Source organism: Somniosus microcephalus, chromosome 9 (assembly GCF_052327205.1).
Source record: "Somniosus microcephalus isolate GS21.2 chromosome 9, FLI_Smic_1.0, whole genome shotgun sequence".
Lineage (NCBI taxonomy): Eukaryota > Metazoa > Chordata > Chondrichthyes > Squaliformes > Somniosidae > Somniosus > Somniosus microcephalus.
The window spans coordinates 178,062,362-178,075,327 of NC_140995.1; the positions used below are offsets into that span (position 1 = coordinate 178,062,362).

The following is a 12,966-nucleotide window of genomic DNA, read 5'->3' on the forward strand; positions in this document are numbered from 1 at the left end:
GGGACGCCTGGATCTGTGGCCGTGTACGAGAGCCCCGTACCTTTTACTATACCTCTCTGTAATCCGGACTTTTTGATAAACCGGCACCACATTGGAGCCGGATAGAAAAGAGTTTCCTGTAGCTTAGTTTCAAGTTTTTTTTATATTGGGGCAGGTTCAGTTTTTATTTGTACCTTGACAATGTCTCAACACCAAATAGCCAGTGCCTTCGATATAGTTTGTTTAATTACATCCATGCTGTAAGAGTAATGTTTGTGATGCCTTCAGTAAAAATAGATCGAGTGATCTGTTGCTGGTTACCAGATGGTCACTGCATATTAATGCTACTGTTTTAATCGACTGTAGGAAATGAAGGCAATGAGGATAAGGAGGAGGTGCACACAGTTCGGTCTGGATATCTGAGTAAATGTTTGGAGCAGCAATTAGCAAGCGACGTCATGTCTTTAAATCTGCAGAAAGTTACTGCTGTCGTTTCTGACCTTCTGGAAAAGCTAATGGATTATCGTCCGGCGTGCACAGTAGAACAGTACCCGGTTGGTTATATGTTAAAACTCAACCTTTTTATATATAGGTACTGAGATTAAATGTAAGATTATGCCTTTAAATATATTTGAACTTCAGAAGTAAACAAGTTCCTACTGAGCACATTTTATTATTAAAACGCTTACTTGCATATATTATTAATAAAATCATTGTTTTAGTTTATTATTTCTTTGGGGCAGAAGATGATGAGTGGTCCGATCCCTTGGTTTGCATTGTTACATGCCTGGCTGAAATGATCGGATGAACTCTCCTCAATATACAAAAGAGCTCTCCATTAAAATTTCACTTTGCAAAAAGATCCTCCACGGGAAAGTGTTGAAAACCTACCTTTATTGTGGTCATGTTTTCAAAGAGCGCAATTCCCTTGATGCCGATTTATTTGAAATATTTTTGCAATTTGGCATGTAACGACTGTTCCTTCCTGGTTTTCCTAGGAAGGATAGATACTGGATGCTGAATCCATACCCCGTACTTAAAATAACTTTAGTAGATAGTAGAACTGCAGTAAAATAATTTTAGTAGAATACAATTTAGACTTGGGAACATTTTTTGCTTTGTTATCCTCAACAGAATTTTGAACAGCCTAAGCAGTAAACGGGCTAAAAGAAAATTGAAGGATCGTTGTCCCTTGAAGAGGTTTTAGCTTTGGTTGGCAAATTCACATCCTTATGCCAAGTAACTCTGCTCGCAATCGCTGAAACACACTTCTTTGGTGCGGTATCAGTGACCGGTTGAGCATCCTGACCCGGCACAAGCTCCTGCTGTGCTCACATTGACCAACGTGGTGACAAGCTAGGATCTCTGAATTTTGTTCTCGACTTTGCAAATTTAGAAGTTGCCAATGAGATCGATGACTCCTGCTGAATTTATTTCCAAATCGCGATACGATAAACGTGGTTTTGTTAGTTTATTTAGCGAATGACTGCTCCTGTTAAAGCTAGAAAGAAACCGATGTGTGGGAATTCCAGTTAAGTGTCTGTTTTTTCTCTTCCTTAGTTGTTCAATCAAAGCTGCCGCTGCATTGTGCGACTCCTTCCTATACTGACTACCTACTCGGAGCTGGTCCTGTACTACCTAACTGTTTCCATGGCAACTCACAGGAGCAGTGGAAAATTGCTGTCCATTTTAGCTCATTTGTTCACAGACCTTGCTGTGCAGGTATGGTTAAGCATTAACGTTTCTTGTGCCCTTACTTAAAATGGGTCTACATTTCTGAATTATCAAGTTTAAAATCACCTGTTTCTGAAAATTATATCCAACACCATATTTTCTGTGTATCTGTTTTCTGGCCTGCCTTCCTCCTCCCATTGCTTCCAAATCTCTTCCCAACAACTTTCCCACCCCCCCAAAAAAGAAATACTTTACATCTGTATTGTTTCCCTGTGTCAATCATTAGGAAAAGCAAATGTCTATGGAAACTCAACATTCTGATGGTGGAGGTTTGACTATAAAATTCTTCCACTTGAAAAATATACAAGTTTAATTTTTTTTTTAAACAAAGTTTGTCTGTTATAAACTATCCTCTAAGCACAATTACTTGAAATAGTTTTGGGGGTATTGTACACATTGGGATTTTATTTTATTACAAAATTGGGATTGTATGTTATCACCAAATGTCATACATTTAGCAGAGCAAGTGATCTTCTAGTGTGGGTGGGGCGGAGAATAAGACTGAACTTCAATTGCTATTACACATGCTTTAAAAAAAATCTTGAAGTGAGAAAATGATGGAGAGGGATATTTCTTGCCGCCAGGGATTCTGCCTTCCCAAAGAGTTAATGGAGGATGCAGCGGGAGAAGGTTCAACCCAATTCCATGATAATGAAGGTGGAGGAATCGGAGAGGGTGAAGGCATGAAGGATGTCAGTGACAAGATAGAAAAGGAAGACCAGGTATGTGTTTTTTCAGAATCATAACATGGAACCATATTGCATGGTTAAGATTTCAAAGGAATCATCTAGTCATTCCACATGTAATGGGATTACAAGTCTATCACTCAAACAATAACTTGAATTCTAGAAATATGATCTGTGCATCAGATCCTTGCACCAATTGCCCCTGCTGCCTTCAAGGGGACCCTCTCTCAACAAGCAGCTAATCAATGATTGTTTAAAAAAAATTAAAAAAAATTTAAAGTTGGACTTTAGTTATAAAATAAAAGGTTGCACTTGTGTGCTTAAATGTGTTGCACAGTATGCTACAGATTGAACGTTAACATCTAAATTCTGTATGACAAACTGTCTGTCACGCAGCATCATACTTAAACAGCAATATGATGTCTGTCTTATTTAGTGGTGTATTGCACCTTTTCAGTTGTGGCTTGCCCTATGAGGAGCTGAATCCATGTACAGTATTATTGTTTGATAAGGTCAGTGAGAGATCCCCCATGACTCGGTTGGTGCAAGCAGTGTACAATCCAGCCATACAGATCAGAAAACCCTAGGTTTGATTTCTAACCTCTACTTAGTTTATTTGTAATCATCTGGCAGTTTTCTCTGACTATATATGCTGTGCCTATTTGCTTCTCTTCACTTCACCTGACGAAGGAGCAGCGCTCCGAAAGCTTGTGATTTCAAATAAAGCTGTTGGACTATAACCTGGTATTGTGTGACTTCCTACAGTTTATTTTGGCTATGTTAGAAATAGGAGTGCTTCAGTGGGCTGGGGAGGTGAGAACCAGCCAGTGTTCACACTCATGATTGCTATCCAGTGACCCTTGCTGGAAAGCCCGGTGTTGGCTAAGGACCAGATTGGGCTTGACTGTCATTCCGCATCTTCATAAAAGTGGCCAACATTCAATGATTCCACTTGAATATGGAAAATTTGCCATTCGGGGTGGTATCGGCCAGCACTCCCTGGTGATGCTGTATCCCAGCCGAACTCTGTGCCTTTGGTGGGGTGGCTTGATGTGAGGAGAATTAAACTACACAGATGTGCAGTTCAACTAAGTTTAAGATCAACTTTTATGAAATTATTTAATGAGATTTAAGAATTATTTTAATCTTAGAAATTATTTTGGACACAGTTGGTGCAGGTAGGTGCATTGTAAATGAAAGCACCGTAGGGCTTGGGCGGGGTGGGGGTAAGATTTAAGAATTGAAGAGATATTGTAGTAATAGCAAAGGTAGGTACTGTGTGTCCTCTTCCTTTCCAACTCCTTCCCATCGGTTTCTTCATCCTGTTGAGGCAGCAGCCAGTCATGTAATGTGTATTTTCTTTCTCTCGCTTTTGTTCTCGTTCTTTCCTTTCTTCCCTTTTTTTTCTTCCTTCCATTTTTTAATTTTGTTTATAAACTCTCCCTCATTGCTGAAATAACTATTTTGGAAGAGAATTTTAAAATGTTACGTTGCACTAGGTAATGAGGTCCTATTTTTCAGCGAAACTCTTGTGTCCTTCCCTTCTCCAGGTGGAAGATACTTTCTGCAAAGATCAAGAAAAGAAAGAAGATGCAGAGAATATGCCAGACATTAAAGAGGAAGAGAATGCTATAGAAATGTCCGAGGACTTCCAGGGAAAACTGCATGATGGAGAGCCTAAAGAGCCAGGTCAGTGGCTGAGTGACGATTCGAGGTGCACTTTTAGTGTACTGTTTAATATGCCAAATGTCATGGAAATCTTGGTGAAAGAGCACGTTTTATTACTTTCAAATAGTGGCTTCTGTACATCACAGCACTAATATCCTTGATCTGAGCTAGAAAGTTGCAGCTGCAGTAATAGTGAAATGGGCAGCATTACAGCATAGCTTATCTCATTAACTTATGAAATTTACTTGGAATGGGATAGTAAAGCTCAAATGAGAAAAATGGGCGTTCAGAATTAAACAGTGTCGGGGTCCGAGCTTGACATCCTGAAAACCTGTAAGTTATATTGTAGCCTTGTAATAGATTCCCAGTCCTGTTTTTTAATTCATTCACTAGATCTGGGCGTCATTGGCAATGCCAGCATTTATTGCCCATCCCTAATTGCCCTCGAGAAGGTGGTGGTGAGCTGCCGCCTTGAACCACTGCAGTCCGTGGTGAAGGTACTCCCACAGTGCCGTTAGGGAGGGAGTTCCAGGATGTTGACCCAGCAACAATGAAGGATCGGCGATATATTTCCAAGTCAGGATGGTGTGTGACTTGGAGGTGGTGGTGTTCCCATGCGCTTCCTGCCCTTATCCTTCTAGGTGGAAGAGGTCACCGGTTTGGGAGGTGCTGCCGAAGAAGTCTTGGCGAGTTGCTGCTGTGCATTTTGTAGATGGTACACACTGCAGCCACGGTGGAGGGAGTGAATGTTTAAGGTGGTGGATTGGGTGCCAGTCAAGCGGGCTGCTTTGTGCTGGATGGTGTCGAGCTTCTTGAGTGTTGTTGGAGCTGCACTCATCCAGGCAAGTGGCGAGTATTCCAACACACTCCTGGCTTGTGCCTTGTAGATTTGTCATCTCCCAATCTTACATAGGATATACGGCACAGAAACAGGCCATTCGGCTCAACCAGTCCATGCCGGCGTTTATGCTCCACTCGAGCCTCCTCCTGTCTTTCCTCATCTAAGTCTATCAGTGTAACCCTCTATTCCCTTCTCCCTCATATGCTTGTCTAGCCTCCCCTTAAATGCATCCATACTATTCGCTTTCACCAATCTCTGTGGTAGCGAGTTCCACATCCTCACCACTCTCTGGGTAAAGAAGTTTCTTTTGAATTCCCTATTGGATTTCTTCGTGACTATCTTATATTGATGGCCTCTAGTTATGCTCTTCCCCACAAGTGGAAACACTCTCTCTGTCTACTCTCTCTCTCTCTCTGTCTACTCTATCAAAACCTTTCATAATTTTAAAGACCTCTATTAGGTTACCCCTCAGCCTTTTTTTAAAGAGAAAAGAGACCCAGCCTGTTGATCCTTTCCTGATATGTATACCCTCACATTTCTGGTATCATCCTTGTAAATCTTCTCTGCAGCCTCTCCAGTGCCTTGATATCCATTTTTATAACATGGTGACCAGAACTGCATGCTGTATGCCAAGTGTGGTCTAACCAAGGTTTTGATACAGGTTTAGCACAACTTCCCTACTTTTCAATTCTATCCGTCTAGAAATAACCCTAGGGCTTGGTTTGCTTTTTTTAATGGCCTTGCTAACCTGTGGTGCAACTTTTAGTGATTTGTGTATTTGTACTCCGAGATCCCTTTGTTCCTCTACCCCACCTAGACTCGCACCCTCCAAGTGATGTGACCTCCCTATTCTTCCTACCAAAATGTAATACCTCACACTTATCTGTGTTGAACTTTATTTGCCCATTCTGCAAGTTTATTAATGTCCTCCTGTAATTTGTTGCATTCCTCTTCAGAATTGACTTTCCCCCCCCCCCCCCCCAAAATTTGGTATCAACCACAAATTTAGAAATTGTGTTTTTGATTCAAAAGTCTAAATTGTGAACAGCAGTGGTCCCAGCACTGATCCTTGTGGAACATCACTACCCACCTTTTGCTACTGTGAATAGCTACCCTTTACTCCCACTCTCTGCTTTCTGTCCTGAAGCCAGCTAGCAATCTGCTACTTGTCCCCTGACTCCGCAATCTCTGACCTTATTCATTTGTCTATTATGGGGTACCTTATCGAAGGCCTCTGGACTTTGTTGACATTCTCTGACCTTATTCATCATCAGTCTATTATGGGGTACCTTATCGAAGGCCTCTTGACTTTGCTGACATTAAATGATATGTGCCACTTGTCACCCTAACACCCTGGATAACTAGTCCAGTAACATAACCACTGCTACTGGACCCCTTGTGTGAAGTTTGACAGTGCTGTGAATACCAAATGGCATCATAGTAAAGTTCACGGTACTGACTGCTTCTGAAAACTGGTAGATTTATAAATTATGGTATCTTAAACTATTTCCATTTGTAAGTTTGTATTTTGAATGATTTTTGATATCCAGATTTTCTGTTTGCTTCTATTGATATTAATGGTGAACACAAGGCAGTTGATTACAGAATTGTGCTGTTGGGGCCTGGCAACAGTTTGACTGCCAATTGAAGATTAAATCTAACCTCAAAAATGACACTAAACTGGAGCGCTGTGAGAATTTTTTTGTTTGAACATTGGACATATATAGAATGTAATAAAATGTGAACCTTCATCTTTATAAATAAATAAAAAATTAGAATGTTTTATGTGGGAAACAGATTAACTTTCTTTCAGCATCAACAAGGAATCCATCAGCATGCAATTACTCTTCCACTTGAGCTGCTTTTCTTTGACTAGTCTAGTTAAACTGTTCTCAAATTGATAGAAAAACCATGTAGTGGCTATATCATTCTGAAACGAGAAGCAAAAAAACTAGTATCCAACTGGTAATTAAATGGCTGAATTGTGTTTTCAGGAGAGGATGATGATGATGAGGAATCAGATAGTGAAGAGAAAGAAGAACTGGATAAACAGATGGGCGACCTTGGAGATGCAGAGGCTGACAAACTAGATGAAAGACTTTGGGGAGATGATGGAGATGATGAAGATGATGGTGCTAGTGACAAGGCTGAAGACACTGGCCCTGGGATGGATGTGGTAAGCTGTCCAGCATTTCTAAATCTGTGTGTGAAATCCACTTTTTTAATTAAAGTAATTTCAGTGTTGATCACATTGAAATTTATTATTTTGGAGACGGTGAGACTGAAACAAAGACTAGTTGACGGTCATTTTTGTTTCCATTCGTACCAAAGAAAAATGTTTGCTGGATAGCTCGTGTGTAATCTTTTCTCCTTGTTTGTTTCATTTTTTTTTACTGGAGCAGGAGTCGTGATGACAATCTACTTGTTTTTAGTTCCCTTTTTTTTCCCCAATTTCCATGTTCTGTTCCTTTTTCTGGACCAATAACAAACACCAGGTCCAGATGAGCACTTACTCCTTCCTTGAAGCACTGGGTCATTAAGCAGCCATGTATCACATTTACCAACTCTGACCCCCCAAACCCAGTTTTCCTAGTTTATATTTGATGTGGTTTGTTTTAAAATAACATGTTTGACTATTTTACTGAACAAATCAGGAACTTTTTCTTATCAAAAAGTTCTGTATACATACTACCAGGGGGTAGCATATAGATGAGAAACGGGGGGTGGGGGGGGGGGTGGAGAAACAGTGAAGGATGGATCCTTGACAGTCTCCAGAGGTACAGTGTGGAGGTGGGAAGAGAAGCCATTGCTGGAGATGCTCTGACTCTGATTGGATAAGTAAGAGTGTAACCAAGCGAGGGCAGGCCCAACGAGCTGGATAATGGAGAGGCACTAGAGGATGGTGTGGTTGACTTGTGTCGAAGGCTGCAGAGAGGAGGGATAATGGTCACAGTCAGAGGTTGTCAATCATGACTTTGGTTAGGGCCATTTCAGTACTGGAGCAGGATGGAAACCTGATTGGAGAAATTCAAATGGAGTTGAGTGAGATTGGCATGGATTTGGGAGGCACCAACATATTCACCGACTTTGGAGATGAAGTGATGGTTAGCGAGGGGCCGAGGAGTGGCGGTCATGACGGCAGTTGTGAAATGGAGGGGGACAGTATCTGAGGAGAGGGAACCATTTACAATGTCAGCTGACATGGGGGGGGTTGCCCAAGAAGAGGAATTGGGTGGTCAGCAGTTTAGTGGGAATGGGGTTAAAGGGTCTCGTGGATGAGCAGAGGGCATGTGGGGTGGAGGGGAGTGGGACTCGAGAAGCTAGAGAGACATAGGTTCAAAGCTAGGGTGGGGGGAACTTGTAGGGAGGTTTGGCTTGGGCAAGCGGAAGGGAGGGAAGCAGCAGAGGCAACTGAACAAATGGCTTCAATCTCGATTCATGAGACTCTTGTAATGCCAGCTTGTTTACTTATTGTAGAATATACCCCAGATCATCAATTCATGGGAGAAGGGCTGTTGCAGAAAATAGGAGGGGCTGCATCTGCAAGTGTTTTACATTGCATGTGCACTGGGACTTCATTCTTTTTTTGACGTCATCAATCAACAATCATTTCTTTCTTGCCAATTCACACAAGTATCTTAAACTACATAAATTTGAAAAGATTTGCATATATCCAAGTACTTGCTTTTAATATGTCTTCTCAGCCCCCACCGTTAACAGAGAACCTCTTCATTTTCGTTAATTGATCAGCTCCACCTGGGAGTTGCCTCGACCTGATTTGGCTGCACTTTTTTAGTTAACCTCAACTGTTTTTCTTTTACTTATTACAGGAACAGTCTGAACTTGTTGCTAAAGATGACAACGTGGATGCAGCAAACCAAAATGACAAAAAAAGACAGGAGGAGGAGGAGGAAAAGACAAAAGAGGAGAGAGAAGAGGAAGGCAAAGAAAAAATCCATGAGCAGTTGGATAAGGTATTGACATTTATTTTTCCCCAAAATGAACATTCAGACAGGATTAAAAGAAATAAATGTGTAATATCAATATTTTGGTTAAAACTAGTTTCTTCTGTCTCAAACGCTTCAGCCACTGAAGTGAGTTTCTGAGGGTTAAAGTAATGTAGTGATGACTGTGGAAGCTGCAGATATATTCACACTATTTATCTATAAATGCTCTGAATTATTGCTAGGCCTACTTTTGGATGCACACTGCCGTTCTGGGCTTTCTCTTTATAGTTGTTGATTTCATCTGAATCCTGGTCTCCGGGATTCTTGTGAACTTGGCAAGATTTCAGCACAGACAATCCTTGTCCGTGTGTCAGTGATGGCTCTTCAATTACGTTCTGCTTTAATCCTGTTTCTGTGCTCTTTCCCATATCCTTTTATATTCAGTCTTTTCAAATACTCGACCAATTCCCTTTTGAATGATGTTGTAGTCTCTGACTCAATAGCCACTTTTGATAAACCATTTCATTCACTAATAATCCTATGTGTGGAAAAATGTTCCTGATGCCAAGTCTAACTCTCTTTATTACTGATTTGCTTACCGATGGCAACAATCTTTCACTATTTCACCCCCTACAAATCTTTTGTCACTTTGGAAACCATTTATTAGATTCCCCACTTAACTATTCCTGTAGAAAAGGCCCCAACTTTTCAAAACCTTAATGATAACCAGTCATTCCTGGTAGTATTCTATTCAATCTTCAACTGTCCCTTTTCCGTGGCCATAATGTTCTTCTTAAAATGGGGCATCCAAACCTTCATGCAGTGCTCCAACTGAGGCCCAAGCCAATGTGTTGGACAAATTCCACAAGACTTGGAATTAGTCCGGTTCCTACTGTGGTTATTTACATAAGCACAAAGTGTTTGGTTTATTAGCTGGCTATGCGACTGGCTGCACCTGAGTTCACATCTTGCGGATCCCACATTGCAAGCTCCGGTTCTCCATCGCATAATCTGTGTGAGGTTCTGAGCTAATGAGAAAGCACTAGGCAAAGTTGGAGTACAAATAACTTGCCTACTCTTAATTGGAATTTTTGGAGGAGGGAAGGTGACTCTGAGTGATATAAAGAGGGGAAAATAACTAAACCAATTTTTTTTTTTTAACACCACACTTTTTTTTTACAAAAAGCAATGAGTAGTGGAACATCCAGAAGTAGAAATGCCTTTTCTGTGAAGTGGTAACAAGTTTGGATAAGCTACACAGATCTCATTTAGAAGTGAGATATGTCCCCATTACAGCGATGGTTGCATCATGTTTAAAACATTCTTCACAAAATGCCTATTGTGGAAGATACAGATGTGCACATTTGACTCATTAATGTGAAAATATCTAATCAAGATAATCTAGTAGTGCTAGTCACGTGTAGACTGAACCTATTATTGCACCGGAGGTTTATTAGTGACGTGAACAAATTTTAAATGCGAGAGTCTGAGGGGGCTTACTAATCTGTTTCATTACTTTAGCGCGAGTACGACGAAAATGAAGTGGACCCTTACCAAGGCAATCAGGACAAACAGCCAGAAGCAGAGGCCTTGGACCTGCCTGAAGATCTCAATCTGGAAAACCAAGATGGAGAAAAAAGTGACGAGGAGCAGGAGGAAGAAGGTAATATCAGTTTGTCGTAGGCTTTTCTGGAATATGTTCTAGAGGAATAGATTTTGCAATAGTTATTAGACTATCTGATATTATTTCCCCCTCTGATAGTTCAGTGAATAAATGCAGTACCTGGTTTAAGCTTAAGTTATACAGACCAGAATTTCTTGCCAATTTTCTCTTGCGCTGTTGACTCCTTCCTGGGTGTGGCTCCACGGGTGGAGGGCACCCTCCAGTACCTAGCCCAAGAGGCCATTATTCAGAGATTGAGCCCAATCCTGCTCTTGCCTAATGTCCACGTGCAGTTGCATGCTCTCTTCCAGCAGGGGTCACTGGACAGTGATCAAGAGCAAAAATCCTGGCTGTTTTCTTGTCAAATTTGAAGGCAAATTGCTCCTGGCTACCCCATGCCTCCTAGCACACGGCTCAGATGACATTCGCAAAAACCTTTGGATATAGGGCAGTGGGTGGTTGGATGGAATTATAAGAATGTGAAGATTAACTACCAAAGATTTAAAAGATGTATGGAAATATATACTTTTTTTTCCCCTTGAAACTAGTTTGCAGCCTTTATTTTGCTGCTGTTCCTTTTTAAAGAAAACCATTTTTAAAATGGAAAGTTTTATTATAAAATTCATAAACCATGCACACTGTCTCTGTCCCGCTATTTAACCCATGGTTTTTGTCTACTGCTTACATCATTTTTAAAGAGCTACTCTCCGAAAAGTTACACCTCTTTACAACAGAACCGCAATTGCAGATTTTGAGAGCGTAAATTATAATAAACCTTTTTTTAATTTTATAAAGGAGATAATCCTTTTGATATAGAAGAAAAACTAATGGATTTCAATGAGCAAGCTCCGGATGATGAGGGAGACCAGACAATGGAGGAGAGTGCTGAACAAGAACAGGATCAAGATCATCCTCAAACAGGGGATAGAACTGATGAGAAAACCCAAGAACAGAGTGACGAGAATAAGGAGGAAAATATTGGGGAAGATCAGGAACACGGGGAAGAAGGAGAAGAAGAAGAGGAAGAAGAAGAAAAAAATGCTGAAAACATAGAAGACCAACAGCAGCTTAGAGAGGATGAACAGAAGGAATCCGCCAGGGAGGACAAAGGAGTTCCCGATGATGAGGGGCTGCAGCCGAAAGTATGTGATTTCTTTATTTCCTTTCATCGTGTGGTGTTTACTTTTTCTTGCAGCCTTGGCAGAGGGCCAACAACAACTTGCATTTAGATAGCACCTTTTACATAGTAAAGAGCAGGTGACCTTCCAGGCCTCAGCCTGCCGTCCTCGGTAACCAGTTACTAGAAAGTGGATTAAAGCTGCCCGAGAAGAATATTTCTCTTTCTTCACTATGGAGAAATTCTTGACATCTGGATTTCCTCATGAGATGCCTGCATTTGCTAATTTACCACTTGGGGGAATCACAGGGTTCAAACTTGTGTCCTGCTACTCCCTGGTGTCCTCCTGGTAAATTGAGAGTAATGGAGGTGGCCGTGATTACCTGAAAATCTAACTTGTAGTTCAGTAACTTCATAAACTACTCAAACTTCAGCCCTGTGGTTTACTGACATTTGAACCTTTTAGATTTAAACTGCATTCTTTCTAATCATTGCATCTGATTTTTTTTGTAATATCCACCGGGGAAGAATTGGTGGTATTACCTGTAATGCACATTTGGGTGGTGAAATCCTACACAAGGGTAGAAAATTGTCACATTTACTAAAATCTGGCGATTCCTGGAAAGTAACTTAACTATTAGTTAACTGTGCTTAACAAGTACCCTCATTGAACAACCCCTGCATATAGAGTGCTCATGTTAGTCTATGGTATTGCCACTCGCACGTTAACGGTTGGGTTAGTGGTTTACCTTACTCTATGCAAACGTTATTACCATGCAGTTTGAGACATTAAATCTTAAAGCTGTCACTTGCCAAATTAGCTGATGGCAGCAATAGCTGATGGCAGCAATAACTGCTGCACTCTGCACTCGTCGTGCTGAGCTGCCTGCAGTCACTGAATGGGAGCAGCAGCTTCAGTCCAGTGCACCCAACCACCTAATGTCACATGGAGTGAACCAAAGTGGCAGCTATGATGGCTGGGGCTCTTGGGAGGAGGCCGAGGGCGTTCGTCTACTGGACCACTCCTGTGAAGTGCCTTAGGGTGTTTCACTGAGTTAAAGGTGCTGTATAAATGCAAGCTGTCATTGTCTGTTTGGCTGAAGAGGCTCACCAACGCTTCAGCCTTGTTTCTTGCACTCGTGTGCTGGGCTGTTATCCATGGTTGAGGATGGGGTGTTCATGGAACATCCTCCTCTTGTCAATAGCCTGATCGTCAAACCACCATTCTCAACTGGACATGGTAGAACAACAGAACTTGGATCTGTTGGGTGTGGGACTGCATAGCTCTGTCTATAACCACCTTTTGATGTTTGGCTTGCAGGTGGCCCTGT

At 41.3% G+C, this 12,966-nt stretch overlaps 1 protein-coding gene across 1 annotated transcript in view; it reads left to right on the top strand.

Moving 5' to 3' along the window:
• Positions 1-12,966, top strand: part of mdn1 (midasin AAA ATPase 1) — a 197,742-nt gene that overhangs the window by 167,985 nt on the left and 16,791 nt on the right. Inside the window, exons 82-89 of the mRNA XM_085997622.1 lie at positions 346-533; positions 1,540-1,701; positions 2,298-2,435; positions 3,950-4,088; positions 6,903-7,084; positions 8,739-8,882; positions 10,377-10,518; positions 11,314-11,660. Of these exons, the coding sequence (XP_085853748.1) occupies positions 346-533; positions 1,540-1,701; positions 2,298-2,435; positions 3,950-4,088; positions 6,903-7,084; positions 8,739-8,882; positions 10,377-10,518; positions 11,314-11,660 (1,442 nt within the window). The remainder of the gene's footprint in view (positions 1-345; positions 534-1,539; positions 1,702-2,297; positions 2,436-3,949; positions 4,089-6,902; positions 7,085-8,738; positions 8,883-10,376; positions 10,519-11,313; positions 11,661-12,966) is intronic.